The sequence below is a fragment of the Canis aureus genome, chromosome 10 (assembly GCF_053574225.1).
Source record: "Canis aureus isolate CA01 chromosome 10, VMU_Caureus_v.1.0, whole genome shotgun sequence".
NCBI classification, from domain to species: Eukaryota; Metazoa; Chordata; class Mammalia; order Carnivora; family Canidae; genus Canis; species Canis aureus.
The window spans coordinates 69592438-69619911 of NC_135620.1; the positions used below are offsets into that span (position 1 = coordinate 69592438).

Consider the following 27474-nt stretch of genomic DNA (forward strand, 5'->3'; position numbering starts at 1 on the left):
CTCCGGGCGCTCGCTCTCCCCGGAACCGCAGTTCCGCTCGCCGGCCGCTGAGGCTCCAGGCCGGCGGGTCCATCGCCTGCGAGAGGGGCGGGGCCGCCGGAACGGTAGCCGAGGAATGAAAAATCCTCATTTATTTACTGTTTAAAGGTTTTATTTATTTATTCAAGAGAGACACAGGGAGAGAGAGAAGCAGAGGGAGAAGCAGGCTCCATGCAGGGAGCCCGACGTGGGACTCGATCCCAGGTCTCCAGGGTCACGCCCTGGGCTGAGGGCGGGCGCTTAACCGCTGGGCCACCCGGGCGTCCCTGAATTGTCATCTTTTAAATAAGGATTATAAATAAATAAATAAATAAATAAATAAATAAATAAATAAATAAATAAATAAATAAATAAATAAATATTGGCGCAGGGGGAGGTGGGGGTGTATTTCTGCAGAGCCTCCTGTGGTTCCGCCCGCGGTGCCTCCCTTGGGCCCTTCTGCAGGTCCCCCACACTCCTATGCCTTTCATTCTCTCTTGCACCGAGACCTCACAGCCCAGCACCGCAGCAAAGACCCCTCAGTATCCTTCGTGAGGTGCAGAGGGAAGACAGTGGCAGGAACTAACAGCAGCGGCAGGTGCATTGCTTCCAGACTCGAGTCGACCCATTTCTGTATTCCTAGGGCACGGGGTTTGGTGTAGAGTAAGGGCTTGTGGAATGTCGAATGAATGAATGAATGAATGCATGAGTGAATGAATGCATGAATGAATGGGATGCTAGCCAACATTTCTCTTGCACCTCCTAGGGCCCTGCTGTGGTGCTGATCTTCCAGCAGAACTGCCTTCAGTGAAGACTTGGGGAGCTTCCCAAAGTTAGGTGCCTGTGGGAACAGGTGTAGGGGTGGTAAGAGGAAATTCGCTTCGCAGTATATTAGGACTGGCCATTGGGTCTGTCTTCTTTTTTTTTTTTTTTAAAGATTTTATTTATGTATTCATGAGAGACACAGAGAGAGAGAGAGAGAGAGAGGCAGAGACACAGGCAGAGGGAGAAGCAGGCTCCACGCAGGGAGCCCGACGTGGGACCCAATCCGGGGACTCCAGGATCACGCCCTGAGCTAAAGACAGATGCTCAACCACTGCGCCATTTTTTCTTTTTTTTTAAGATTTTATTTATGTGTCTGTCTTCCAACTGGAAGAGGCAATACCCTCCACAGCATTCCTTTTTTTAAGGATTTTATTTACCTATTCATGAGAGAAAGAGAGAGACAGAGACATAGGCAGAAGGAGCAGCAGACTCCCTGTGGAGAGCCTGATGTGGGAATCAATCCCAGGACCTCAGGATGACAACCTGAGCCAAAGGCAGATGCTCTGCCACTGAACCACCCAGGTGCCCCACCTCCACAACATTCTTGATGAGGGTTCCTCTAGCCCCTGTAGACCTCCCTCCGTGATGATGCACTTATTCATGACTTTCTGAGTCAGTGTCCTGTTGTTCCCAACAGAAGCTGGGATCTACCCCCGTACCAACACTGATCTTAGTCCAGAGCTGAGGGCTCTCCCTGTAACCTTAATCTCTTTTGTCCACAACAACCTGGGAGCCTTCAACCAGCAAAGACTGACAGTTTTGCCCTGAGACACTGGTTAGGCTGAATGCAGCTACGGAGTTGATTTACCTAATCCCTGCCCTCAAGATTTCCCAGGTCTGAGGATGCAGGTCTTCTGGAAGATACTTTAGGTTTAAGGCACCCGAGACTCCCAAACTGGTATCTCTAGCCAGACGTTTCCCTACACCTGCATATCTACCTGCTTTCTATCCATCTCCACCTGGCTGTGACTCATATTGAAAACATCATCTCCCCCCCACTCCCAAACCTGTTCTTCCTCTTTTCCCTCTGAATGCTGGGCACTACCATTCACCAATCACCCACGTCAAGGATCTTGGAGTCATTTGTAACTTCACTCTCTCTTCCTAGTTCCAGAACAAACCCCAAGACTTCTTATTTCTGCCCCTGATATATCCTTTAAAAAAAAAAAAATCTGTCCACTTCCCTCGACCCACCACCTTGGTTCAGGCCAACATCATGCCAGAGTGTGAGAAATTACAAATGGCCACAAATTCTCTGTAGCTTCTCTCATCAGGGCTGGTCTAAAACTTATTTTGACCCAGAGAAAGTGGTGGAAGTGACATTGTGCTACTTCTGAGTTAAAGCCTCAACGAGCTTTGTAGTCTCTGCTTTCATCTTCTTGGAACACTGCCACCATAGGAAGAAGCCCAGTCTAGTCTAAGACACATGGCCCATCCATTAGCTAGCATTGCATGGCAGCCACACTAGTGAGAATGTCTTAGACCATCCAGTCCTAAATGAGCCATCAGATGACTATAAACACACGAGTAATCCTCCAAAGAAGAGCCCACATGAACCCAGCCCAATTTGCCAACCCACAGAATTGTGAGCAAATAAAGTTGTCATTTTAAAGCCACTAAATTTGGAGGTGGTTTGTGATAGACAACAGATAATCGATATTCAGGGTGAAGTCCAAATTCCTTCCCTAAGTCAGTAAGGCTTGGTCTGTATCTCTTTAGCCTCGTCTTCCACCTCTGGCACCCACACTGTGGGTTTCAATGGTCTAAACTACTTGCAGCTTCTTGGCTCACCCTGCTGTTGACTTTGAAACCTCATACACGGTGTTCCCTCTGCCCAGGGTGTCTCCCCTACATCCCCTCACCTGTCTGGCTGGCTATTTATCCTCAGCTTAGAGACCGTCTCCGTCTCTACCCTCAAGTCTTCTCTAACCATTCCTCTCTTTCTCCAGATCGAGTTAGCTACCCTTCCTTTGGGCTTCTAAGGCCCCCACACTTTCCCTAACACAGTGTGATTGTCCATTGACTAGTTTCTCTCACTTAATTCTGAGCTCCGTAAGGGCAGTGACAGAGTTTTATTTACACCTGTATTTATTGTTGCTAATACAAGGTCTAGCACAGCACTGCATAGAACTTTCCGCTGCCTGCACTGTCCGATATGCTGGGCCCAAGTCACACGTGACTACTGAGCACCTGAAGGGTGACTAGTGTAGTTGAAGAACTGAATTTTAAATTGTATTGAGTTTTTATTTATTTTTTTAAAGATTTATTTATTTATTTATTCTGAGAGAGCGAGAGAGAGGCAGAGACACAGGCAGAGGGAGAAGCAGGCTCCATGCAGGAAGCCTGACGTGGGACTCGATCCCGGGTCTCCAGGATCACACCCTGGGCTGCAGGTGGCGCTAAACCGCTGCGCCACCGGGGCTGCCCTGTATTGAGTTTTTTAAAAAGATTTTATCTATGCATTTGAGAGAGAGAGACAGCACAAGTGAGGGGAAGGGCAGAGGAAGAGGGAGAAGCAGACTCCTCACTGAGCAGGGAACCCCATGAAGGGCTAGATCCCAGGACCCTGAGATCATGACCTGAGCCAAAGTCAGACACTTAACTGACTGAGCCACTCAGGTGCCCCTAAATTGTATTTAATTTTAAGGCAACTTAAGTAACCACCTGTGGCTAGAGACCATGGTATTGGACAGCACAGGCCTAGCACATGGTAGGTGCTCATTGAATATATCTTCTCAAGATTTTTTTTTTTAAAGTAATCTCTACACCCAGTATGGAGCTCCAACTCACAACCCCAAGATCAAGAGTTGCATGCTCTACCAACTAAGCCAGCCAGGTGCCCCACAAGGAATATTTTTGAATAAAGACCAAAAGAGGATGGTAGTCATGGACAATCAAGACACAAGTAGAATGCTACGGATGTAATCAGCATAACTTCACGTACCCCTCTGACCCCCTCACTTTTCATTCCCGCAGCCTAACATTACCAATACTTCCCACCCTGCCTTGTATGATCTTAATCCTTGGCTCTTTACTGCCTGAGGTGGTTGCTGGTTATTCTCTCCTGGACCTGCCCAGTTTGATATTGTCCCTCTTGTGAGAAGGGCTGGTCCTAAAAGCCCCCTGGAGACTAATCTCATGCGGTCCAGACTGGTCAGGCCCAAGCAGAGAGGACTCTCTCCTTGGGGGCCTGGACTTCATCACATGGGAACCCTGCCATCTAAGTTTGTCTGCACTGGACAGTTGCCAAGCGCCTCCTAAAGGTGACAGTTGAAGCTGTTTCTGCTATAAAAAGTCACACAAAAGGGTGCTGCATTGTAGGGCTCTCTGCCCAGCGGGGAGCCTGCTTCTCCCTCGGCCTCTTCTTTCTGCTCATCCTCTCGCTTTCTCTTTCTCTGGAATAAATAAAGATTAAAAAAAACAAAAACAGAAACAAAAAATGTCACACAGAAAAGAAGCCACAGGGTTGATAATCTTCTTGCTACTCCTTATAAGAAACCGTGCAAGCCCTGGTCAGATGACTTCCAGGCCTGACACCATAGCAGGGTCTGAAGAGGAAGGAAGCACGGGGACAGGGTGAGGTGGGATCAGGGATAGGTCAGGGCCTCCTGCCAGACTGGGCTGGGTCTGCGGTTGAAGAGCAGGCCTGATGGGGAGTACAGTCCTTTCCAACAGACTTTCCCAAACATTCACTACAAAAAAAGGTTAAAAAGTGGGGGGGGGGGCACCTAGGTGTCTCAGTGGTTGAGTGTCTGCCTTTGGCTCAGGTCATGATCCCAGGGTCCTGGCATCGGGCTCCCTGCAGGTGTTTCTCCCTCTGCCTGTGTCTCTGTCTCTCTCTCTGTGTGTCTCTCACAAATAAATTTTAAAAACTGTTCTGTGGGGGTGCCTGGGTGGCTCAGTGGTTGAGCGTCTGCCTTCGGCCCAGGGCGTGATCCCAAGGTCTTGGGATCGAGTCCCACATTGGGCTCCCTGCAGGGAGCCTGCTTCTCCCTCTGCCTGTGTCTCTGCCTCTCTCTGTGCGTCTCTCATGAATAAATAATAAAATCTTTTTTAAAAAAAGTAACTGTTCTGTGGGGCGACTGACTGATGGGTGGAGGCTGGGTGGTGAAGGAATTCACTCAAGGGAAAGCAAAGGAGATGGAAGTTTTTTGAATACACTGCAAAGGAGCCGCAGGCAGGACAGCAGAGGACAGACTGTGTGCCAGGAGGCAGTGGGGGGCCTTCCTTACGGGGGAGTGAGGAGGTTTGGGGAATGTATGAAATTTTCATTCTTTGGTACCTGGGCCCTGTTGTAAGTGGCCCATTGGTCAGCGAGGGCCTGTGGGTCTTTGGAGGCGGTCGCTTAGTGAGCCTGTCTGCCCTCAGCCGGTGGCCACTGTGGGACCCTCCTGTCTTACTCAGGTTTACACTGCTCAGGCCTGCTGCCTAAAAGCCACCTCTGCACGTTCCTACCATGTCGTACCGCTGGGGTTAACGGATCTTCTATCACGTGTGCGGATCTGCAGATATATTTGTAGCACCTTTTCAGAATATGAATTGTGCGTGGTTCTTTGGTGAGGCGGGGAGCAGAGTTCACGGCAGAAAAAGAAATTTTGCCCTTGCCTGTCCCTCTGTTTGGAAAACTCCTTCCCACTGGGGATCCCTGGATGGCTCAGCCTTCGGCCCAGGGTGTGATCCTGGAGTCCCAGGATCGAGTCCCGCATCGAGCTCCCTGCGTGGAGCCTGCTTCTCCCTCTGCCTGTGTCTCTGCCTCTCTCTCTCTCTCTATGTCTCTCATGAATAAATAGATAAAATCTTAAAAAAAAAGGAAAGCTCCTTCCCCCGACCTTCTCAGGGTCCGCTGGCTATCTGGTTGGAGTGCTCCCCCTCCCAGAGACCTCCTCCAACCTTCTTTCTAGATCAGCACCTCTCTCAAGCCCTCTACCTGTATGCTTGAGTGTTTCATACAGCTCTTCTCATTTACCGACATTATATTGCATGTCTGTTTATTTTGTTCCCTCGAGACAGTAGACTTTGTTCTTTCTTTTTTTTTTTAAGATTTTATTTATTGGAGAGAGGGGGAGAGGGAGAGACGGAGCATGATGGGGGAGGGGAAGGGCAGAGGGGGAGGGAGAAGACTTCCTGTTGAGCAGGGAGCCCAATGACAACATGGGGCTCCATCCCAGGACCCCAAGATCATGACCTGAGCCAAAAGCAGATGCCTAACTGACTGAGCCACCCTGGCTCCCCTAGATTTTCTTCTTCATGGCTGTATTCTCAGCGTCTTATACCCCAGCACATAGGTAGGTGCCCCATAAATCTGTTGAATGACTCAAAGTAACAAAAGTGTCCATTCTGCTCTGCCCCCAGCTCGGGGTGTCCTGCCTAGACAAGGCCTAAAGTTCAAGTAGAACCCTCCCCACTCCCACCAAGGCTCCAGGGGTCACTTTAGAGCAGCAGCTTTCAAACTTTTTGACCCTCTCTATTTTTTTTAAAGATTTTATTTATTTATTCATGAGAGACACAGAGAGAGGCAGAGACATAGGCAGAGGGAGAAGCAGGCTCCACGCAGGGAGCCCGATGCAGGACCAGATCTCAGGACCCTGGGATTATGACCTGAGCCAAAGGCTCAACCACTGAGCCACCCAGGGATCCCCCTACCCTGACTCTCAATAAGAAACACAATCCCCAGTGCTCACACATGTACATGTTTATGTAACTGTAACAAACACAAAAAAACCTGTACTAGGAGCAAGATTTTCTTTTCTTTTCTTTTTTTTTTAAATGCTGGTCTCCACTCCTTGAATAGATTTCATCACCTGCTCAACGGTCACCATTGCCTTAGACCGGTGTTTCCAGGGGCGGTCAGGGAGCGCATTTGTACTCTAGCCTCGGGGCAGCTGCTACAGAGGCAGATTCCCGGCTCCACCTCAGATTTAGTGATGGAGAATCTTATCTCACCCGAGAGTGTGAATGCTTAACAACCCCTTTCCCCCAGAGGTCCTGACCCGGGTGATTCTGAAGCTGATAAAGCCTGAGAAGCCATCACTTGGGGTTCTGAGTGTCCTGAGGCCTCTGGTGGAGACTTGTGTCAGGCACCCGTACATTTAAGGGAAGGGGCTGAGTCTTCCAGCCCAGCTTCCCCTCCAGGCCAGCCCAGCCCCTGAATGGGTGGAACAGATGATCCCCACTTTATAAGAGTAAATTCCATTCCCACCTAAGCCCCTTGCAATTCCTAGGTACCTGCCCGGAAGTACTTCTGGTGATTTTGCTACTGACTCCAGCCCTCCCGGGCCCACTGCTCCCAGGCCACACCCGGTGAAGGGGCCCCACTTTCCCCAAGGACCTTAACCCCTACTTCCCCCCTCTGCCCTCCACGGTCTCTTTTCCTTCCCATAAAATCGCTTCTGTTTTCTTTGTTCTTACCATAAGGTTTAATTACCCTCCCCGCCCCAAGCCCTTAGAACAAAAAAATTCTAACCACAATCTCCAGTTATGGTGGGCCATTTCCAGCCCCACCTCCCGGAAGAGGGTCAACTGCCATTATGAAGCCTTCACCTTTCCACTAGAAACGACTTTTGACGCCAAGAACACTGCGCTTTCCTCGCCAAAGAACCTCACACAGTTTACATCCTGAACCCCTGCTGCAAGTGTGTGTACACATCCTCACATATACAATAAAAGATTTCGAAGCCCCTAGTGTATACCATACACCCAAGCTCAGCACGTTGCAGACAAGCTCTCATTTAAGTCTTGAAGCAGCCCTGAGGTAGGAAACAATTCTCACCCCCATTTTAGAGATGAGGAAACTGAGGGACTAAATGATGTGACCCAGGTCCCAAAGTTTTAGGTGGTGGAGCTCTGGGGCTGTCAGCTGCCCTCGCCCTCAGGGGCTGAAGCTGAAGGGGCTATCAGAAAGGAGTCTATCTTTCCCTTTGCGCAGTTGTCACTTAGAGGGACCTCAGGATAGAGGTACCTCAGCCCCTAAAGTGCTGCAGGACGTAATGATGCTTCTCTTCAGGGTTTAGGTTTCACAAGTGTCGAGGCTGATGATTTAGAATAACCTCTGACACCCAAGGCCTGGCCTCGCCTTCCTTTGGCTGAATTTTCTCCTCAGGCCTCTGCTGTGACCTCCTAAAAGGGAGTTTGGGTGCTGGGGAACAGCACGTTCCTTGTACGCCCAGGCTGGCTGGACTGGAGCCCCAGCAGGAGACTTAATCTGGCCTTAGACTGACTGATGAGGTCCTAAGAAAATAAAGCTCCGAGGCAGCTCCAGCACATGCCAGCAGGGGCTTATTCTGGGGTGGGTTTTTTTTTGTTTGTTTTTTTTTTAAGATTTTATTTATTTATTCATGAGAGACACAGAGAGAGAGGGAGAGACAGGAGAGGGAGAAGCAGGCCCCATGCAGGGAGCCTGACATGGGACTCAATCCCGGGACCCCAGGATCACACCCTAGGCCGAAGGCAGGTGCTAAACTGCTGAGCCACCCAGGTATCCCCTGAGGGTGGGTTTTTCATCCACGTTTTTTTTTGCATATTCTCTTTTCTTCAATAAACATGCTTTCATTTTTTCAACACTAGTTATAAAAAGAGTTTCAAATGAGGAAAAATTTGGTTGTAAATACTTTGGGGAAGTCAGTGTAATACAATTGTTCCCCACTGGACCTTAATATGCAGTTTAAAAAGGTTAATCATGGGGGATCCCTGGGTGGCTCAGTGGTTGAGCACCTGCCTTCCGTCCAGGGTGTGATCCTGGGGTCCCGGGATCAAGTCCCGCATCGGGCTCCCTGCATGGAGCCTGCTTCTCCCTCTGCCTGTGTCTCTGCCTCTCTTTCTCTGTGTCTCTCATGAATAAATAAATCTTTAAAAATAAAATAAAATAAAAAGGTTAATCACGTTAGCCACAAATCAAACCGCCTGAACTCCAATCTCATTGCTACCAATTAGTAACTGTGGCTCCTTGCAAGTTACTTAACCTCCATAAAAATGGGAATCATAGGAGTCCTTTCCTTATATTAGTAAGAGACACTTAGCAATCCCAGCCCCTGTGTGTGCCCAGGATCCTGTTTAATCATTTAATCCTCAGCACAAGGGTGTGGGGGCAGGTACCCCTTATCCTGGCTTTACAGCTGAGGCCATTGAGGATGCTCTGCCCCTGGACAGATAAATGGGATTTGACCCAGGCAGCCTGACACCAGAACCTAGCCTCAAGCTACTGGGCTAAAGCTGCCTCTCAAAAAGGGTTGTGGTACATGATAAATCGCTTTATTTATTTTTTTGAAAGGTTTTACTTTTTCATGAGAGACACAGAGAGAGGCAGAGACATAGGCAGAGGGAGAGGGAGAAACCAGATTCTAGGGCCCAGGGAACTCGACGGGAGCCAAAGGCCGACCCTCAACCACTGAGCCACCCAGGCGCCCCCGTGATAAAACGCTTTAACGCGCTCAGAAGTCTGGCACTTAGCAAGGGCCCGGTGAGGTTTCCTACGGTCGCTTTAATATTTAATATTTGGAGTTTCGTGTCCATCATAAAACTAACACGCATACAAGCCGACTTAATTCGGCAGAAAATCACAAAGACCGCTGAGGGGCTGGGGTCGCCGGGCGGGGGGGGCGGCTTTGGGGCGGCTGGGAGGTCGCGGGGTCCGGAGCGGCGAGGTTGGGGGGGCGCCCTGCAAGGCCAGGGGGTGCAGAGCAGACCGGGAGAGGTCTCGAGGCGGGGTTCGGGGTCGTGAGGCGGGGGGGGGGGGGGGGTGCGGAGGGGGGCCGCGGGGAGGGGTTGGGGGGAGCGGGGCCGAGGGGGTGTTGGAGCGGGGGCGGAGGAGGGCCTCGGGGAGGAGTTGGGGGCGCGGGGCAGGGGGCGGTGTGGAGCGGGGGGGGGGGGGCCGCGGGGAGGGGTTGGGGGCGCGGGGCAGGGGAGGTGTGGAGCGGGGGGCGTCGCGGGGAGGGGTTGGGGGGCGCGGGGCGGGGGGGGTGTGGAGCGGGGGGGCCGCGGGGAGGGGTTGGGGGCGCGGGGCAGGGGGGTGTGGAGCGGGGGGGCCGCGGGGAGGGGTTGGGGGGCGCGGGGCAGGGGGGTGTGGAGCGGGGGGGCCGCGGGGAGGGGTTGGGGGCGCGGGGCCAGGGGGCGCGGAGCGGGGCGGGGTTGGGGGCGCGGCCGGGGCTCTGGGCGGGCGGGCGGGCAGGAAGCCGGGCGGCGGGCGCGCGGGACCGCGGGTCGGGGCCGGGGCGGGGGCCCGGGCCGGGGGCGGGGTCGGGGAGGCCCCGCCCCGCGGTCACCTGCGGCAGGTGGAGCGCGCGGCGCCGGGCGCTCGGCCATGTCTGCGGGGAGCGCGGGGCCGGGGCCGCTGTGCCCGGAGCACGGCCAGGCCCTGGGCTGGTTCTGCTGCTCCGAGCGACGGCCCGTGTGCGCCGGGTGCGCGGGGCTGGGCGGCCGCTGCCGGGGCCACCGCATCCGCCGGGCGGAGGAGCGCGCGGAAGAGCTGCGGGTGAGCGGGCGGGGTCGCCGGAAGGCGGGGGGTCCGGGGGGGGCCCGGGGGGGGCCGAGGGGGGGTCCGGGGGGGGACCCCGGGGGCCGCGCCGAGAGGGAGGCGGCGGGCCGGGGCGGCCGGGGCGGGAGCGCAGGCTCGGCGGTGGCCGCGGCTCGGAACGAGGCGGTTAAGGGTGTGGCCCGTGGTGGAGTCGCGGAGACGTGAGTTCGAATCCCGCCTCCTCCCCACCTCCCTGGGAGCGGCCTGAGTCTAAGCCTCAGTGTGTGGTGTGAGGGAAATAGCGCGAGTTTATTGGGGTCGCTGTGCCAGAGACCTAAGCTAATGGGTGGGATGCTCCTTAGTCCCGCACACAGGGCGGGTCCGGCTGCCCGTGCGCCCTCCGCCGCCGGTCGGGGGGTGAGAGCCGGGCGGCCTTGGTGGCGGGGGACAGCGTGTGCCCCGCGTCCCGCCCTGGTGGAAGCTGACCTGAGCTCAAAGCGGGCCTCCTCCCTCCACGGCCTGGGCTCGAGGCCCCTCCCCTCGTCCACCCTTCAGGCTTCCTGGTGAGCTCATTTCTTTTCCCTTTCTGCGTTGGCCTAGACTGGACCCCAAGCGGGTTCCACCTGGGTAAACGGCGGGGGCGGGGCGGATCTCGGGAGGCTCCTGCTGGACTCTTCACCTAGAGCTTCTCCCCACCTGCACTCCAGGTTAGCTCCAAGCTGCTCACCTTCTTCACTGCTCACCCCAGGTCTGCTGAGACTGGGGAGTCAGAGTCACGCTGGGTCTCCCTCCTTCCACCCTAGTGGCCCCTGGGGGTTTCCTTGCAATTTGATTAAGCCCCATAGCTTGGGGAAACCCAGGTGCTCTGCCCACCTGTGAGGCCCGAGGGTTCGGCCTGGAGACTCAGACCAACGGGTAGTAAACGCACCTGACTGGCCAGGAGGGGTTCACTTACTCAGTGACACCTGAAAGCTCCTGGTTGGCTCTCCCTGTCACCACTATCCATCATCAATAGTGAGCATGAAAATAAACTTGGATAATGTGGTGTAATAAACTTGCATAATGGGTGGAAGCTTTGCCAGCACCAAAGCACTCCAGTATCTATCGTCTCATTCCATCCAGACATCTGAAGTTACATCCTACCTACGTTTTGAGCAAACTAAGGCCTGAACCGGGCAGTAACTCCTCCAAGGTTTCTAATATTCAGGAGCTGGACCAAGGGAGTCATCGATTTGGCCAGAGAAAACTACCTTTTTGCTTCAGTGGAGGGAGGAAGTGGTGCTAATGGGCATGAGAATTCAATAAAAACCTTAAAAAAAAAAATGCCATCAGAGCAGAATCTTAGTGGAGGGGGGTGAAGGCTGGGGCAGGGTGGCAGGCATGGGGCTTGATTTGGAACACAGTCTGCCCAGGGTGCCTTCTCTGGCCCCTCCTGATGCCCTAAGCACATTCATCTCCTTTGCCTGCAGGGAAGGGTTTCTTGCCTTCTCTCCCCCCAATTTTGAGTATATTATGGCATTTACACACTCCTTCTGCTCTCTGTCCAGCCAGCAAAGAGATTTTGCCCCAGGGCAAGATGGTTACTTAACTGGGCACTAACAACACCCATTCAACCAAGTCCTTCATACCTTCTGGGTTCTCGTCCTGTAGCTTTGCGGAAGCTAGCTTAGTTTCCTTAGTCCTATGGTGTGTGGAGATCACAGCTTCCTCCCAGCCAGCTCAATTCTTTCACTTAGCATTTGGACCAGCGAAGTGCCAGACTAATTCCTGACTGTGGGGTGGGAAGGATTTGCAAGGGTTGCCTAGAAGAGGAGCCGAGTTGCCTTTTGGCAGATGGAGCTGGTGCAAAGCTCAGAGAGGAAGGAGTGGAAGAGCGCTGGTTGGGAAGGAGTCCAAGTCCCTGGAGAAATGGAGTGGAAAAGCAGGGGCCTGACAAGTCACTCCTCTGTGGGCTTCAGCTTCATTTCTAAAACTCGCCCCTGCTCTCCTGTGGGATGCTCACAGCTTTGGCAGATGTGAACAACTGAATCTCTTGTGATCAAGGAAGTAGATGTTCCTTCATTCAACAAATATTTATTCAGGACCTCTATGTGTAGGAGGAACTTTCTTCTAGGTAGTGGCCCATAGCGAATAAGCCAAAGTCCACGGTGCCTGTGTTCCAGTGGTGGGGGAATGATACAAAAAAAGTAAATGAACCCATAGTATGCAGGCAGAGAGTGATAAATGCAAGGGAGTAAAATGAGCAGAGTAGGGAATGGGGTGTGCGGTGGTCAGGAAGGGCTGAAGTGCTTCAGGAAGCACTTCTGAAGAGGTGACCCTGAATAGAGTAGGGGAGGGAACTTGTATATATGTAGATTTACATATATATATATATATATATATATATACACACATACATACATATATATCTGAGAATACTGTTCGACCCAGAAGAAGCAACAGGTGCAAAGACGCTATTGTCAGGACAAGTTTGGTGTGTTTTTTTTTTTTTTTTTTAATTTTTATTTATTTATGATAGTCACAGAGAGAGAGAGGCGCAGAGACACAGGCAGAGGGAGAAGCAGGCTCCATGCACCGGGAGCCCGATGTGGGATTCGATCCCAGGTCTCCAGGATCGCGCCCTGGGCCAAAGGCAGGCGCCAAACCCCTGAGCCACCCAGGGATCCCAAGTTTGGTGTGTTTACGGAACACAAGGAGGCCATTGTGGAGAGTGCTAGGAGGTGACATTGGAGCAACAGAGTCCTATCAGACAGGAAAGCCACTGGACAGTTTTGAGCCCGGCCATGACCTGACCTAATTTCCTTACATAAGGGGGCAGTGGCTAACTGTGGGGGCTGAGCCCAGTTAGGAGGCTCCAGTTGGGCTCCTATGAGAGAGATAGTGACCATCTGAGTAGAATAGCGAGAGTGGAGGTGACCAGAGGTGGCCAGAGGGGAGAGAGAGAGACTTTGGAGTCAGGGCTGATAGGACTCACTGAGAGATTATAGATACATGCCAGTTTGGAAAGTAACTCCTGGGGTTTTTGTTGGGGTAAGGAGGTTGATGATTGCTGGTGCTGTTTAATGAGTGGGGATAACTTCAGGAAAGGCAATTTGAGAAGCCGTGTTCTTCTGCTCAGGTGTGGAGAGCCAGGGAGCTGGGTCAGAAGGAATGCTGAGAGCTTACACAGGAAAGTGATTACGATGATGGGCCTCAGATTTCAGGATAAGGAGGGAAATGAGGCCACAAAGTGGGTGATGGACACTGAAAGGTGTTAAGACTAATGTATTGGTGGCTTCAACTAGGCTAAAGAATGGCTGGACTGGAGGGGCGCCTGGGTGGCTCAGTCGGTTAAGCTTCCTACTCTTGGTTTCGCCTCAGGTCGTGATCTCAGGGTTGTGGGATTGAACCCTGTGTTGGGCGTGCTCAGCGTGGAATCTGCTTGGGAGTCTCCCTCCCTCTCCCATTCATGCTTTCTCTCTCAAATATTTTTTTAAAAAAGAGACTTGTTGGGACCCCTGGGTGGCTCAGTGGTTGAACATCTGCCTTTGGCTCAGGACGTGATCCTGGGGTCTGGGATCTCTGCAGGGAGCCTGCTTAACCCTCTGCCTATGTCTCTGCTTCTCTCTCTCTCTCTGTGTGTGTGTGTGTGTGTGTGTGTGTGTGTGTGTATTTCTCATGAGTAAATAAAATCTTTTTAAGAATTAAAAAAAAAGACTTGTTGGACTGGAAAATCTAGAGTAAGTAATCTGGAAGGATGGAAGTGGTGGGCATGGTGTGGAAGCCTTGAAATGAAGATTTTGGAGGTGGTATGGTTTTCAGTAATAACAAGGTCTCAGATGTGACTGTGGGTGCAAGTGGCTGAGGTGGGTGCAAGGGAAGTGGCTGACGTAGATGCAAGGGAATGGGGGTATTGCAAATCCACTCATTGGGATTAGAGTGAATGGATCCACATGGATCAAGATGCCATGGATGTCATTTGTATTTTGCAGAACAAGATTGTGGACCAGTGTGAGAGGCTGCAGTTACAGAGTGCCAGCATCACCAAGTATGTGGCTGAGGTCCTGCCAGGGAAGAACCAGAGAGCAGTGGTAGGTGGTTCTCCTTCCCCTCTGCTCTGGACCCCTCCTAGGATAAGACTCCAGCCTTAGCATGGGCCCGTCTAGGATCCCTTCCCAACCTCGCAGACTCACTGTGCCACTAGCAAAGCTGGATGCCCAAGGAAGGTTTCCTATCTCTCCGAGCCATGGGTTTACCATCCAGGCAGAGAGGACTCTTCCCAGTACCACACTGGGGCAAATACTGGGAAAATGACTTTCTTGGAGAACAGGATCAGGAAGGGTAGCATTCTTCCACCATCTAAGTATTTTGTGGTCAGCCCCCACATTCTAAAGTAACCTATGGGGCAGCCCTGGTGGCGCAGCGGTTTAGCGCCGCCTGCAGCCTGGGGTGTGATCCTGGAGACCCGGGGTCAAGTCCCATGTCGGGCTTCCTGCATGGAGCCTGCTCTCCCTCTGCCTGTGTCTCTGCCTCTCTCTCGCTCTCTCTGAATAAATAAATATTTAAAAAATAAATAAATAAGGTAACCTATGGACTTTTACATGGAGTGTCCTTTATGACCATCTTATGCAGTAGGTGGCGGTAACATACCTGTTTACATACAGGAAATGGGTCACCTAGAGGTTAATTGACCTGCCCACGGTCCACAGCCTCCTGCCAGAGGCAGTTCCAGGACCTGGATCTTCTGACTCCCAGGCCAGTGCTCCTACTGCTACTCCCCACTGCTGAGCCTTTATTCACTTGCCCCCATAGTCACTGCTACATTGTCACCTTTAAGTATGCCCCTCATGGGTAAGGGCTTTGAATTTCTTTCTGTACATCCCCTCCTTCGTTCCTCAACATGTGCAGTGGAGCAGGCTTGGCATGGTCTTAGTCAAGGTTCTTTTTTATTTATTTTATTTATTTATTTTTATTCATGAGAGACAGAGAAAAAGAGACACAGGCAGAGGGAGAAGCAGACTCCTCGCAGGGAGCCCGATGCGGGACTCGATCCCAGGACCCCAGGATCACGCCCCGAGCCAAAGGCAGGCACTCAACCACTGAGCCACCGAGGTGCCCCAGTCAAGATTCTTTTGATTGTGTAAAAGGAAACTCAGTTGAACTAGTTTGAGCAAAACAGGGCATTTCCTGGCGGGATACAGAAGCCTCTCAGAACCTAAAAGGGATGAGAACCAGGAAAGAAGAAGCTGCTAGGAGGCCAGGCAGCTATTCTGTGTCCAGTTCTGCTTCTCTTAGCATGATGGTTCTTCTCTCTCTCACCCATTTTCTTCATCCTTTTTATTTTCTTGTCTTGACCGCACTGGCCAGGACCTCAGTACAATGTTGAATAGAAGCTCATGTAGCAGATACTGACTTCAAGGGGTATACTCACAACATTTAACCATTTCTGTATTTATTTAACAAATCTATGGAGCACCCACCACCTGCCCAAGTACCATTGTTTTATATACTAGAGATTCCACAGTAAACAAAACATATGAAAATTCCTGTTTTCTTGAAACTTATGTGGTAGTCAGGGGGTAGGACAATAACAATTAAATACATGCTATGTCAAAAGGTGAGAAGTGCTATGGAGATGTTTAACACAGAAAGGAGGACCTTCCTTGTTGAGAACGGGGGTTGCAATTTCATATGCTCTGATCAGAAATGACCTAATTAAGTATTGATATTTGCACAACATTTACAGAAGGTGAGGGAATGTGGGGGAAGAGTTCTAGGAAGAGGGAATGGCAAGTGCAAAGGCCCTAAAGTGGAAGCATACCTGACACGTTGGAGGAGCAGCAAGGAGGCCTATGAGGCTGAAGCAGAGTAAACAGGTGAGAAAGCAATAGGAAGTGAAGTCAGAGAGGCAGGGGGGCGGGGAAGCTAGATAGCATCATCACTGGACGCATGGGGACTTTGCCTTTTGTTTGGGTGAGGTGGGAAGTCTCTAGAAATTTCTGAGCAGACTAAGATGATATGACCTAAGATTAAAAAGAACACCGGTTACTGTTTGAGAAGTGACCATAGGTCACAAAGGCAAAAGCAGGGAGACCAATTAGGAAGCTGGCATAATAATCCAGGTGAAAGACAAGAGTGGTTTGGACATGAGTGATGCTGAAAGTGTCTGGATTCTATGTCTATTATGAAGGGAGAGACACTAGGATATGCGGATGGACTGGATGTAGGCAAGAGAGAAAGGTAGGAGTGGGGAGGAATAACTCTTAACCATTTTTCTTTCTTAAATATTTTGATTTGAGAGCTGGAAGGATGAGGCAGCCATTTACCAAGGTGGGGAAGGACCACGTGTGGAGTGATGGTTGGCAGGGAGGGAGATTAGGAATTCAGTTGTGGACATGTTAAATTTGAGATGCATGTTAGACATCCAAGGGAAGATATTGAGTAGGTCCCGAATGTGTGTAAGTTGGGAGAAGACCAGGCTAGAGACATAAATTTCACGAGACTATAAATGAGTGGTAAAAATTGGAAGCCACAGGAAGAGATGAGATCACTAAGTGAATAAGTAAAGATTAGGAAAATGCAGGGATCCAAGGACCAAGCTCTAGGGCACCTCAACAGTTAATCGTTAAGAAGATAGAGGAGAGAGTGGTATCTGGCTGGCTCAGTTGGAGGAGCATGTGACTCTTGATCTCAGGGCCATGAGTTGGAACCCCATGTTGGGTTTAGCGATTACATAAATAAAATTAGGGAGAAGAAGAAGATGGGGGAAGAGTAGGAAGAGAAGGAAGAGGAAAATGAAGATAGAATCAGGAAAGTCAACCAAGAAGGAGCAATGAATGAGATAGGAGTCAAACTAAGAGTGTGGTGTCCACACAATAGGTTTCCAGGAGGTGGGATGTCACGTGTTGGAGAGGGGTCAAGTAAGGTCAGAAACAAGAGTGGGCCATTGGATTTAGTAACAGGTTCATCACTGGAGTTCGTGACAAGAGGTGTTTTGTAGAGTGGTAGAGTAGAAGCCTGATGGGAGCGGGTTTCAGAGAGAACAGAATTGTAATTTGGGCACAGACAACACTTGAGGAGCTTTGCTGTAAGAAGGGGGCTGAGAAATGGGATGATAGTGGAGAGGGATATGGGATCAAGATGGTATTTTATTTTGAAGATGGGAGAAATTACTCTGCTGATAGGGATTGTCTGGTAGAGATGGAGAAATTAATGGTGCAGGAGAAAGGGGGAGAGACAGGTCCAGCAGCGGGGGATGGGATCTAGTAAACAAATGGAGACTTAGCCATAGGTAAGAGCATGAGCGTTCACAGGAACGGGGAAGGCTGTATGGTTTTACTTTTAAAATTATCATTGTTTTTTTTTTTCCACTAATTTCTAACTTAACTTCATTGTAGTCTGCCTATCAGTTGTTAAAAATTTGTTGAGACTTGCTCTATGCCCTAAAACATGGTCACTTTGGTAAATGTTTCACATTCAAATCTTCTCTATAGTTACTATTTTTTTATCTGCCAGATTTACTGACTGCTGGCAAGGGGCATTTATAGTTTTATATCATGCTGTGGATTTGTCTGTTTTTCTGTATAATTCTGTCTTTACTGGGCTCTTAGGTTTAGAGGAGTAGAAAATTCTAAAATAAACCACAAGCCACTTTCAGGGCAATAGAGTCTCAGCTCTCGATCACACTGGTTTTTAGTTTCTTTTCTACTTTTGGACCCCAGGGGATTTCCTTTACTTAGCTGCCAGAGCAGCTTCACTTTTAAAAGGATGCTTTGGGCTATTTTTCCAGCACTTCTGGGTTTTGTCTTAGGACAGCATTTAGTTTTTTCTGGCATATCTTTGGGAAGGGAATTTTTTTTTTTTTCTCTCTGCTATTTTCTGGGAATGAGTCAAGAAATGTGTTGAAATTGGGGATCCCTGGGTGGCGCAGCAGTTTAGCGCCTGCCTTTGGCCCAGGGCGCGATCCTGGAGACCCGGGATCGAATCCCACATCGGGCTCCCAGTGCATGGAGCCTGCTTCTCCCTCTGCCTGTGTCTCTGCCTCTCTCTCTCTCACTGTGTGCCTATCATTAATAAGTAAAATAAAATTAAAAAAAAATTAAAAAAAAAAGAATTGTGTTAAAATTGATTACAGTCTTCTAGCGAGAGACTGACTATGTGATGCATCTTGGGCCAGGGTCTGTTCTTGGTCCTGATGGCATACACGGTACACACGTGGCTCCCCCTGTGGGCAAGGCAGCAAGGGGTGATAGAACAATAGCTAATGCTGCTGAACACTTAACGTGCTAGGCTTTGTTCTGTTTACTTTGTATGTATTAACTCATTTAATCTTCCACAGTAACCTCACGAGATAGGTACTTTATTATCCTCATTTAACATATTAGAAAACTGGGGCACTGGCGTGGCTCAGTTAAGCGTCTCCCTTCAGCTCAGGTCATGATCCCAAAGTCCTGGGATTGAACCCCACGTCAGGCCCCTTGCTCAGCAGGGAGTCTGCTCTCCCTCTCGCTCTGCCTGCCTCTCTCCCTGCTTGTGCTCTCTCTCTCTCTCTTATAGATAAATAAATCTAAAAACAAAACAAAACAAAAACAGATTAGAACACTGAGGCATAGGGAAGATCAGTAATGTGCTCAACATCCTGCAGATAGTAAGTGGATTGGCTAAGAGTTAAACCTAGGCACTGTCTCTAAAGCCTCATTCCCTAACTAGTGTGTTATGCTGGCTCAGGGAAAACTGAAGATGGAGCCAGAACTCCTAGGTTCACTTAGGCCATTCACTCTCTTCCTCTGCACTGGGCAAATTGTGGGTCTCAGTTGTTCCTGTGAAGCAGGAGTCATTATCCCCATGCACGATGCAGAACAGGTCTGCACGGCAGGACATAGAGAAAACTGCCGGCTATCCATGACTTTCTGGCATGAAGGAGACTGTTCTACTTCTTCTCACTTGTCTGGCAAGAGTGCAGGTGTTTCATGCAACCTTTGGGGATGATTGATTGTCCGGTGGCATTGGTGGAAAGGGAATAGTATTGAACTGAGAGTCAAGAGAACTGGGTTCTAGTCCCAGCTCTGTCACTGACTTGGCCTGTGAGTGCTACCAAGAGATTTCGGACTTAGTCAGAAGAGACTTTTCCCTCAGTCATTCAGCAAATATTTGAGTACCTACTGTGTGTCAGACCCTTGCTAATTACTAGGAGATCCATATTAGCTTCATCAGAGAATTGATTTAATTCCTCCTGGCATGAATAAGAATCCTACCACAGAAGCCATTGGAATGGAAAGATTTAGGGAAAAATGAGATTTTTTTCACTCAGACAGAGTCAAAATATCAACTGGGCTACTACTGTTGGTGTGGATCCTGTTGATGGGGATGCCCTCGTGGGCTCTTTTGCTCTACAATTCTATAGTTCTCTGACCTCGGTCCCTTGGCCTTGGAATTCTCCACTGTGAAATGATTGATTCTAGTTGATCTCTAGACCATGCCCCGCTCTTCCATTCTGTGATCCTACCTCTATGGGATATGACCTAGATGTCTGGATCTCATATTTCTTTACCCTAAACCATATTTGGGAACTCTAAGGGCAAGCACTGTTTCTTCCATTACTGTGCCCATGGCAGACATTACCAATCAATCCCAGCACTCTTTCCCACGGAGCCTGAATCCTCTTAATCTTGACTGGGGCTTTGCTAGAACCCGATTCCTTGTGTTATCCCTCATCAGAGCACAGCCAGCGCAGCACGGGAACTGGTCATCCAGAGGCTAGGTGTGGTGAGGAGTCTGTGTGAGAGTGAGGAGCAGCGTTTGCTGGAACAGGTGCATGGTGAAGAGGAGCGGGCCCACCAGAGTATCCTGACACAGCGAGTACACTGGACTGAGGCGCTGCAGAAGCTTGACACCATTCGGACCAGCCTGGTGGACATGCTCACCCATCTGGATGACCTCCAGCTGATTGTAAGTCGGGCAGGGGTGAGGACACACCCAGTGGACCCAGATACACCCAAAATCTAAAACACTGAGAATGATTCTTGGTAAGAGTTGGGTGGATATGGATAATCTGGAGCAGGAATGAAGCAAGGAAATAAAATCATATGTAATTTTTTTTTATCAGAATCCTGATAAGTATTCTTTTAATAGTGAGCAAATATTTACTGAGTGTCTACTATGTGCTGTTGTGCCATGGGGTGGAGTTACAGGGCATAGCTGTTAATATCTTATGAAGGAGATGAATACATAATCTAATAATGGAAGGTTACATCCTCTGGTCGAGGACATCACTGGGGAGCTAGAGACCCCACAATCCAGGCTTGTGGGTGGCAGTGGTCAGGGTGGGCGTCCTGGATGAAGTAACTTCGAAGCTGGTGCCTGAAAGATAAAGAGGAACAGCTCATTAAATGAAGTGGAGAGGCAGAGAGAGGGTGCAGAAGCGTGCAGACGGAGGACACTGACCAGGGGTCCTTATTCTTACCACCCAGAAACCACCATGGGTAATATTTTGGTACATATCCCTGCAGAGTACTTTATATAGAGCTACAGATACGTGCAGTTTAACGGGACAGTCTGATGTTGGAGTAAATATGCCAAGCAGAGAAATCAGAATGTGGAACAACCCAGCTGTTCCCCTGTAGTTCAAGTAGGGCAGTTCCCTTCGCTGCCCTAAATTATGCATTCAATTAGTCACAGTTTCCACGGACAGAGCACATTGTGTCCCAAACACTGGGACGGTCACAAGAGAAGATTCAGGAAGAGTCCCAGCCATCCAGGAGCTGGCAGCTTTGGGGTGGGGGCAGTGAAGTGTTGGTAGATGTGTACTTGTCCTAAAGTGCAGTTTAAGGAAACAGAGGATGCCCCAGGGCACAGGAGACAGTGATTCATGCCAAATGCGTGGTGGGGACTGTGTGTGAAGAAGAACCCAGATAGTAGCTTCATTTTGGAATTTTTTTTTTTTTCATTTTGGATCTTAAAGCAGGAATAGGATGCTTTATTTTAGAGTCTGTCCACGTAGCACCCTCCATGCCAGTTGAAAATATCCAAGTCTTGACCACCTGCTGAGTTCCTGGTACCAAGCCTGACTCTGTTTTCTTTTCTCACAGCAGAAGGAGCAGGAGATTTTTGAAAGGTGAGTATGGCCCCGTCATTTCCCTGGGCAGTCATGGAAACCATTGCCCGCCGGCGTGTAACTAGTCCGTTGCCTTGAGGCCTTGCTGCTCCCGGGAGGAAGCCCAAGGCATGCGGCTGAGTGGCTACCCTGGAGCCATGCTCCCTGGACTGGGTCTTCCCGCACCAGACTTGGAGAACTGCTTAAATGGTGCGGAAGGGGAGTGAAATCAACACTTAGCAACCAGAGGCTGGCCAAGGGCTTTCTAGAATGTTATCCTGTTGGAGTGTTTTATATCCCCCATCTAAGGATGAAAATACTGAGGCTCAGGGGCACCTGGGTGGCTCAGCTGGTTAAGCATCTGCCTCCCGCTCAGGTCATGATCTTAGGGTCATGGGATCGAGCCCCTGCATCAGGGCTCTCCCACTCCCCCTGCCTGTGCTCTCTCTCATTCTGTCAAATAAATAAACAAAATCTATGAAAGAAAGAAAACACTGAGGCTCAAAGAGGGGTGGGGACTTGCCTATGCCCCAGAGTTGGGGCATGGACCCACACCCGACACCTGTCCCACCACTGTCTCCTCTGCCTCAGTTCCCCCTTTCTCGGATGAAAGAATCTTGGAAACTTAAGTCTAGTTACCACTCAAAATTTGCATTTTAATGAAGCAATAATAAAAGCATTTAACCAGGCTCTCCCTGGGTCCTGAAGGGCTGAGAGCCAAGAGCCCTAGGAAGTGGCCAAGAGGATGTGATTTGCCAGGCAAAGAAATTACATTCTTATATCTTCTGTGAGAGATTTCAGAGCTGTACCTGAGGAGCACAACCCATTCTTCTTACCTATTTTTTATATTTAAATTTCAACAGTAATACACGTGTATGAGAGAAAGAGAAAAAAATGCCACCTATATAAAACCATTTAAAATTTAGAATGTCTTGGGGTGCCTGGCTGGCTCATTTAGTAGAGCATGTGTAACTTGATATCAGGATTGTGAATTTGAGCCCCACATTGGGCATAGAGATTACTTTTTTTTTTTTTTTTTTAGTTTCTCCATCACACCTTCCTAACACTATTCTTGGAGGTGATCAGTTTTAACAGTCAGATGTGTATCCTGTGGACTTTCCTCTGTAAAGTCCTAGGAGAGTACATCTGGGCTTGTCTACCTCTAAAGATACGTTTTTTTTGTTTTGTTTTTTTTTTTTTTTAACACAGTTGGGATTGTTTTAAAACTTGCTGTTCTATAACTTTTCAAGGTCTCTTGGAATCTCTCCCTGTCAGTATGTATAGATTTACCTCACTCTCCGGCAAGTCTGTAAAGGCTCCCCCAGTATGGATGCCCCCAACTTTATTTTCCAGTCTCCTTTCCTCTTTCTCTTTTACCTTCTTCATCTTTCTCTAAAACCATCCTGTCTTCAATTTCAAGCTGCTCAGATTTTTGAAGGAAAAAAGTTGATCTTTAATTTTTTTTTTCTTTGTAACATTTCAAATATAGGGAAAAGTTGTGAAATAGTATAAGGTGCTTTGCCTGAAAATCCTAACTGGTAGTAATTTGCCACATCTGCTCTCTTTCTTGGTTTGTTTGTCTCTTCCTTTCTGTCTAACAAGTGAATATATGGCACTTATTTTTTACTGACCTCTTTGAGACCAAGTTGCAGAAAGTGAGACCTTGTATGTCTAAATGCTTCAGCATCTTTCTCTCAAGAACAAAGACCATCTCTTCCATAACTACAGTGTCACTATTAAGCTCTGGAAATTTAATGCTGGTATAATACTATTATCTAATATACAGTCTATATTCAAATGTTGCTAATTGTGCCCCAAACATTCTTTTTTTTTTTTTTTTAAGATTTTATTTATTTATTAATGAGAGGCACAGAGAGAGGCAGAGAGATAAGCAGGCCCCATGCAGGATCCCGACGCAGGACTCGATCCCGGAACTCTGGGATCACGTCCCGAGCCGAAGGCAGATGCTCAACCACTGAGCCACCCAGATGTCCCTGCCCCAAACATTTTTTAACAGGGTTTGCTGTGTTTTGTGTTTCCTGATTCATCTGGTCTTTTAATCTGGAATTGTTCCTTAGCCTTTTAAAACAACCATAACAACAAAATACTTTTGAAGAGTATAGGCCAGTTTTAGAGACTATCCCTCAGTTTGGATTTATCTGCTGTGCCCACATCCACGGCCGGGCTCAGCTCTGGCTGCCACGGCAACAGGTCCTGCTGCCCGGAGTGGACATTCTGATCCCAGCCAGGGCCCGCTTACCCCAGCCCCATTGCACTGCCACTCCTTTGGGATCACGAGTTTTCCCCTTGGAACCATGAGGCACTGGACCAGCTGGCTGTCTAGACTCTAGTGTCTATGTCTGGCCTCCGATTTGCCTTGGGTTGGCTCAGCGCTGCTGACATGGGCTCCTCTTTCCTCCCCACCTGATGGCTGGGGCTCCTCCAGCCCCACCTTCGGTGCTTGGAGAAGATGGAACAGACCCTCTCTTGTCCTGAGCACAAAGAGCCTTTGTTAGCAGAGCCTGTTTTCAGCTTTTCTAGGGCTCTGTTCACCTTGCTCTTCCCAAGCCAGGATACTGACAGTCTTGCAAAGGAGCTCGCAACCATGAGCTGTGCCCCACTCTCTGCTCCTTCATTATGGGCAGAGCCAGGAGATTTGGGGAAGAGAATGTGCTCTCAGAACTGCTGCCTAGATCTCAAAGCCATCTTCAGGGTCAGAGGTGGTGGGAGAGCTCTTTCTCAGAAACTAGTTCAGAGGCCCACTAGTTCCTTAGCGAACCCTTACTTTGCCCTACACCCTCTTGATTATTTTCATGTTAGGTCAAGGGCAAACTTATGTTGAATAGTGCCTGGACTCCAGACTGGATTTGTTCTGTTTTTGCATGGAGGCAGCACTTGAACCCAGCTCCTCTTTTTTGCTGAGTGCTTTCTCTGAATTTCTCTTTTTTCCTGTCAAATGGGATAACAGCTATGTCCCAGGTTAGAGCAAAGATGACATGAGATTCTATACAGAAAACTGGGAGCCCCATAACCTACATTCTTAATAAATAGTAATTCTCCCCTCCTGGGCATGCTCTATTCCCATATTCCCTCCAGCCAAACCCAGTGCCCCTGTGGAGAGGTAACTATTGGGAGCAAAGCACTAGAACTAATTTATGGTTGGGGGTGATAACCGATAGTCCCTTCTTGTGGGATCCCTCAAGGGTGTTGCATTTTAAGAGCAGGGGAGTGGCTGTACCTTCTGACCAAAGCAATAGGTTTTGCTGTAGTAAGTTTTGTTTGTTTTTAAAGATGTTATTTATTCATGAGAGACACAGAGAGGCAGAGACACAGGCAGAGGAAGAAGTAGGCTCCACGCAGGGAGCCTGATGTGGGACTCCATCTCAGGACCCTGGGACCCTGGGACCCCACCCTGAGTGAAAGCCGGACGCTCAACCTCTGAGCCACCCAGGTGTCCCATCTTAGTGGGGTTTTGGTTGCATCTGATGTTTGACCCAGATCCATGTCCAGAACCTTCCTGAATTTCTGTTTTATTTTGTTTTTGTTTTTTTTTTCCACAAGGACCGAGGAGGCAGAGGGCATTCTGGATCCTCAGGAGTCGGACAAGTTAAACTTTAATGAGAAGTGCATTCGGAGCCCACTACTTACCCAACTCTGGCTGACAGCAGTTCTCGGGTCCCTCTCAGGTTAGGAGCTGTTAGAGCCTAGCACCAGTTGGGACAACTGGGCTGTTGGCTGGCTGGCTGGGGTTTGCTGCTGGGGTCACACTGGGAACCAGAGCATCTGGCATGGTAGCTTAAGCAATGAGTGATGCTAGATGTGGGCTTGTCAATGAGGCCAAGGTTCTGGACAGGCTTGGGGTGGCTGGGTCAGATCCTTCTCATTTCCAGACCAACCTGCTCTGTTGGGTCTAAGAAAAATCTGGTTCCCGTAAGTCACATCTCTGTGAGTCACAGCTTAGTATTATATCTTGGAAACCTAGTTTCTCTTTAAGAAGATATAATTGATGGCCAACTGGAGAGTATCTGGAGCGAGAATTGAGCTGCCTGGATTTGCCTCACTTACTTAACATTGACTCAGGCGACTCTAGTGTCTAGAGATTTACCTCTAGACTGGCATCCAGTCTAGTGCTGCACGCTAAGGCCACAGAGGTGAATGGGACACGGTCTTTGCCCTGCAGGAATTCCCACTTAGTGCAGAAGTTCTCCAAGCCAGATCCCCCAAGCTACGTGGAAGCTTCTGTCTTCCTAGTTGTGACGCTTTTGCACAATTCACAGAGAGGTTAATGGATTGAAGTTTTCCTCAATTTTAACTCTCCTCCCTTGCGTGTTAGCCTTAAATTTTTAGTACAAGCTATAGCTTGTCTGCTCTAGATTCTATTATCGGAGAGTGCCAGCAGTCCCGTTTAGTTCCTTGTTGGAAAGGATGCATCTGATGCTTCCTAGCTCCCAGGGACCATGCTTCTAGGACATATCTGATCTGGAGGCCACAGATAGGCCCAACTGGAGTACACTCTGATCAGTGCTGGATGCTGGATCTTCATTTTGCCCCGCCACCAATTAGGTGTGTGACTTTGGGCAACTTGCTTGTCCTCTCTGGGCCTTATTTCTAGATGGGGGTCTTGGACTAATGATAACTATTGTTACCATGACCACAATTTATCGAGCGTTTTAATGGTAGGCACTTGATATGTATCATCTCATTTGGTCCTCATGTTCGCCCTATAAGCCCTGTTAATCCCCATTTTACAGATGAGGATACCGAGGCTCAGAGACAGTAAGTGGCTTGTCTGAGGTCACACTGCCAGTGAGTGGGGAGGAAGCCCTTTGCTGCTGAACAGGACCAGGTTAGGGCTGAGGGTGGGCCGTTGGGCAACTCTGAGAATTCCTTCTGGCAGGCATGGAGGACGTGCGTATCGACGAGAGGACTGTCAGCCCCTTGCTGCAGCTGTCAGATGATCGAAGGACCCTGACCTTCAATGCCAAGAAGTCCAAGGCCTGTGCCGATGTCCCCGAGCGCTTTGACCACTGGCCCAATGCCCTCGCTGCCACCTCTTTCCAGGCTGGGCTGCACACCTGGCTGGTGCACGTCCAGAACAGTTGTGCCTATAAAGTGGGCGTGGCCCTGGGCCAGCTGCCCCGCAAGGGCTCTGGCAGCGACTCCCGGCTGGGCCACAACACCTTCTCGTGGGTCTTCTCCCGCTATGACCAGGAGTTCTGTTTCTCGCACGACGGGCAGCACGAGCCGCTGGGGCTGCTGCGTTGCCCCTCGCAGCTGGGCGTGCTCCTGGACTTGCAGGCGCAGGAGCTGCTCTTCTACGAGCCCGCCTCGGGCACGGTGCTCCACACCCACCACGCGCCCTTCCCGGGGCCCCTCTTCCCCGTCTTCGCCGTGGCCGACCAGACCATTTCCATCGTCCGCTGACCTGGGGCCACAGGGAGCCCGGGGCTACCCCCCGCGCCTCCAGGCCACGTTCCTCTCCAGCGTCTTTTCCCCCAAATGTTGCCTCTGCCCAGTGGGCAGCTTTTAGGAGGGGTGGGGACCCGCTTCGGGCCTGCGTCCGGGCTCGGCGTCCGTGGGGAGCCTGCCGCTCCCTGGGCCTCAGCCTCCCAAACCCGCCGCGCATCTGCCCCTCTGAGGGTGTCTTGTTTACCAGTCACGGCTGGCATCCAGCGCGGTGCCTGGTGCCTACTGATTGTGCAATAAATATTTCGCAAGCGCGTGGATGGATGGAAGTGTGCCCGGGTGTGTGTGGGAGGCTCTTCTCGAGAACCTTAAAGGGATTCAGGAGTCCTGCTAGGCCGCTGTTGGCCACAGGACTCTGGCCTAGGGGGCTCGGAAGACTGAGGGCATCCTGTCCACAGGGAACCGGACTGCAACACCTGCCTCGGGGTGGGTGGCTGGGCTCAGCTGTGCACCCCTCCGTGGGAACAGGGACAACCCCCCCCCACCTGCAACTCGTGGCCCCCCTGACATATTGTGGGGACCCGGAGGGAGGGCTTCAAGCCCGAGAGGACAGAGGCAGTAAGAGGGTCAGGTTTGGGGAACAGGTATGTTATTAAAGGTTTTCAAAGACTGAGAAGTTTCTTCCATGTTCTTTGTGGCTAATTGG

General features: G+C 50.1%; 1 protein-coding gene across 2 annotated transcripts; it reads left to right on the top strand.

Annotated features, from left to right (window-relative positions):
- The first annotated feature begins 10123 nt into the window (after positions 1-10123).
- Positions 10124-27444, top strand: BSPRY (B-box and SPRY domain containing). Of its 2 annotated transcripts, none has more exons than XM_077912991.1 (6): positions 10124-10309; positions 14263-14361; positions 19988-20218; positions 21358-21383; positions 24924-25048; positions 26260-27444. In XM_077912991.1, the coding sequence occupies exons 1-6, from the start codon at positions 10139-10141 to the stop codon at positions 26784-26786; spliced, it is 1179 nt and encodes a 392-aa protein (XP_077769117.1). In that variant the 5' UTR covers positions 10124-10138; the 3' UTR covers positions 26787-27444. The 2 variants fall into 2 exon arrangements, with proteins under 2 accessions (XP_077769117.1, XP_077769118.1); XM_077912992.1 differs by having other exon boundaries at positions 21361-21383.
- Positions 27445-27474: the final 30 nt, after the last annotated feature.

Bases quoted from the DNA above. Each gene is read 5' to 3' on its own strand.
- BSPRY (XM_077912991.1), top strand. From the start codon at position 10,139: ATGTCTGCGGGGAGCGCGGGGCCGGGGCCGCTGTGCCCGGAGCACGGC. The intron at 14,362-19,987 runs GTAGGTGGTTCT...ATCCCTCATCAG, and splicing joins GGAAGAACCAGAGAGCAGTG to AGCACAGCCAGCGCAGCACG. The intron at 25,049-26,259 runs GTTAGGAGCTGT...TCCTTCTGGCAG, and splicing joins AGTTCTCGGGTCCCTCTCAG to GCATGGAGGACGTGCGTATC.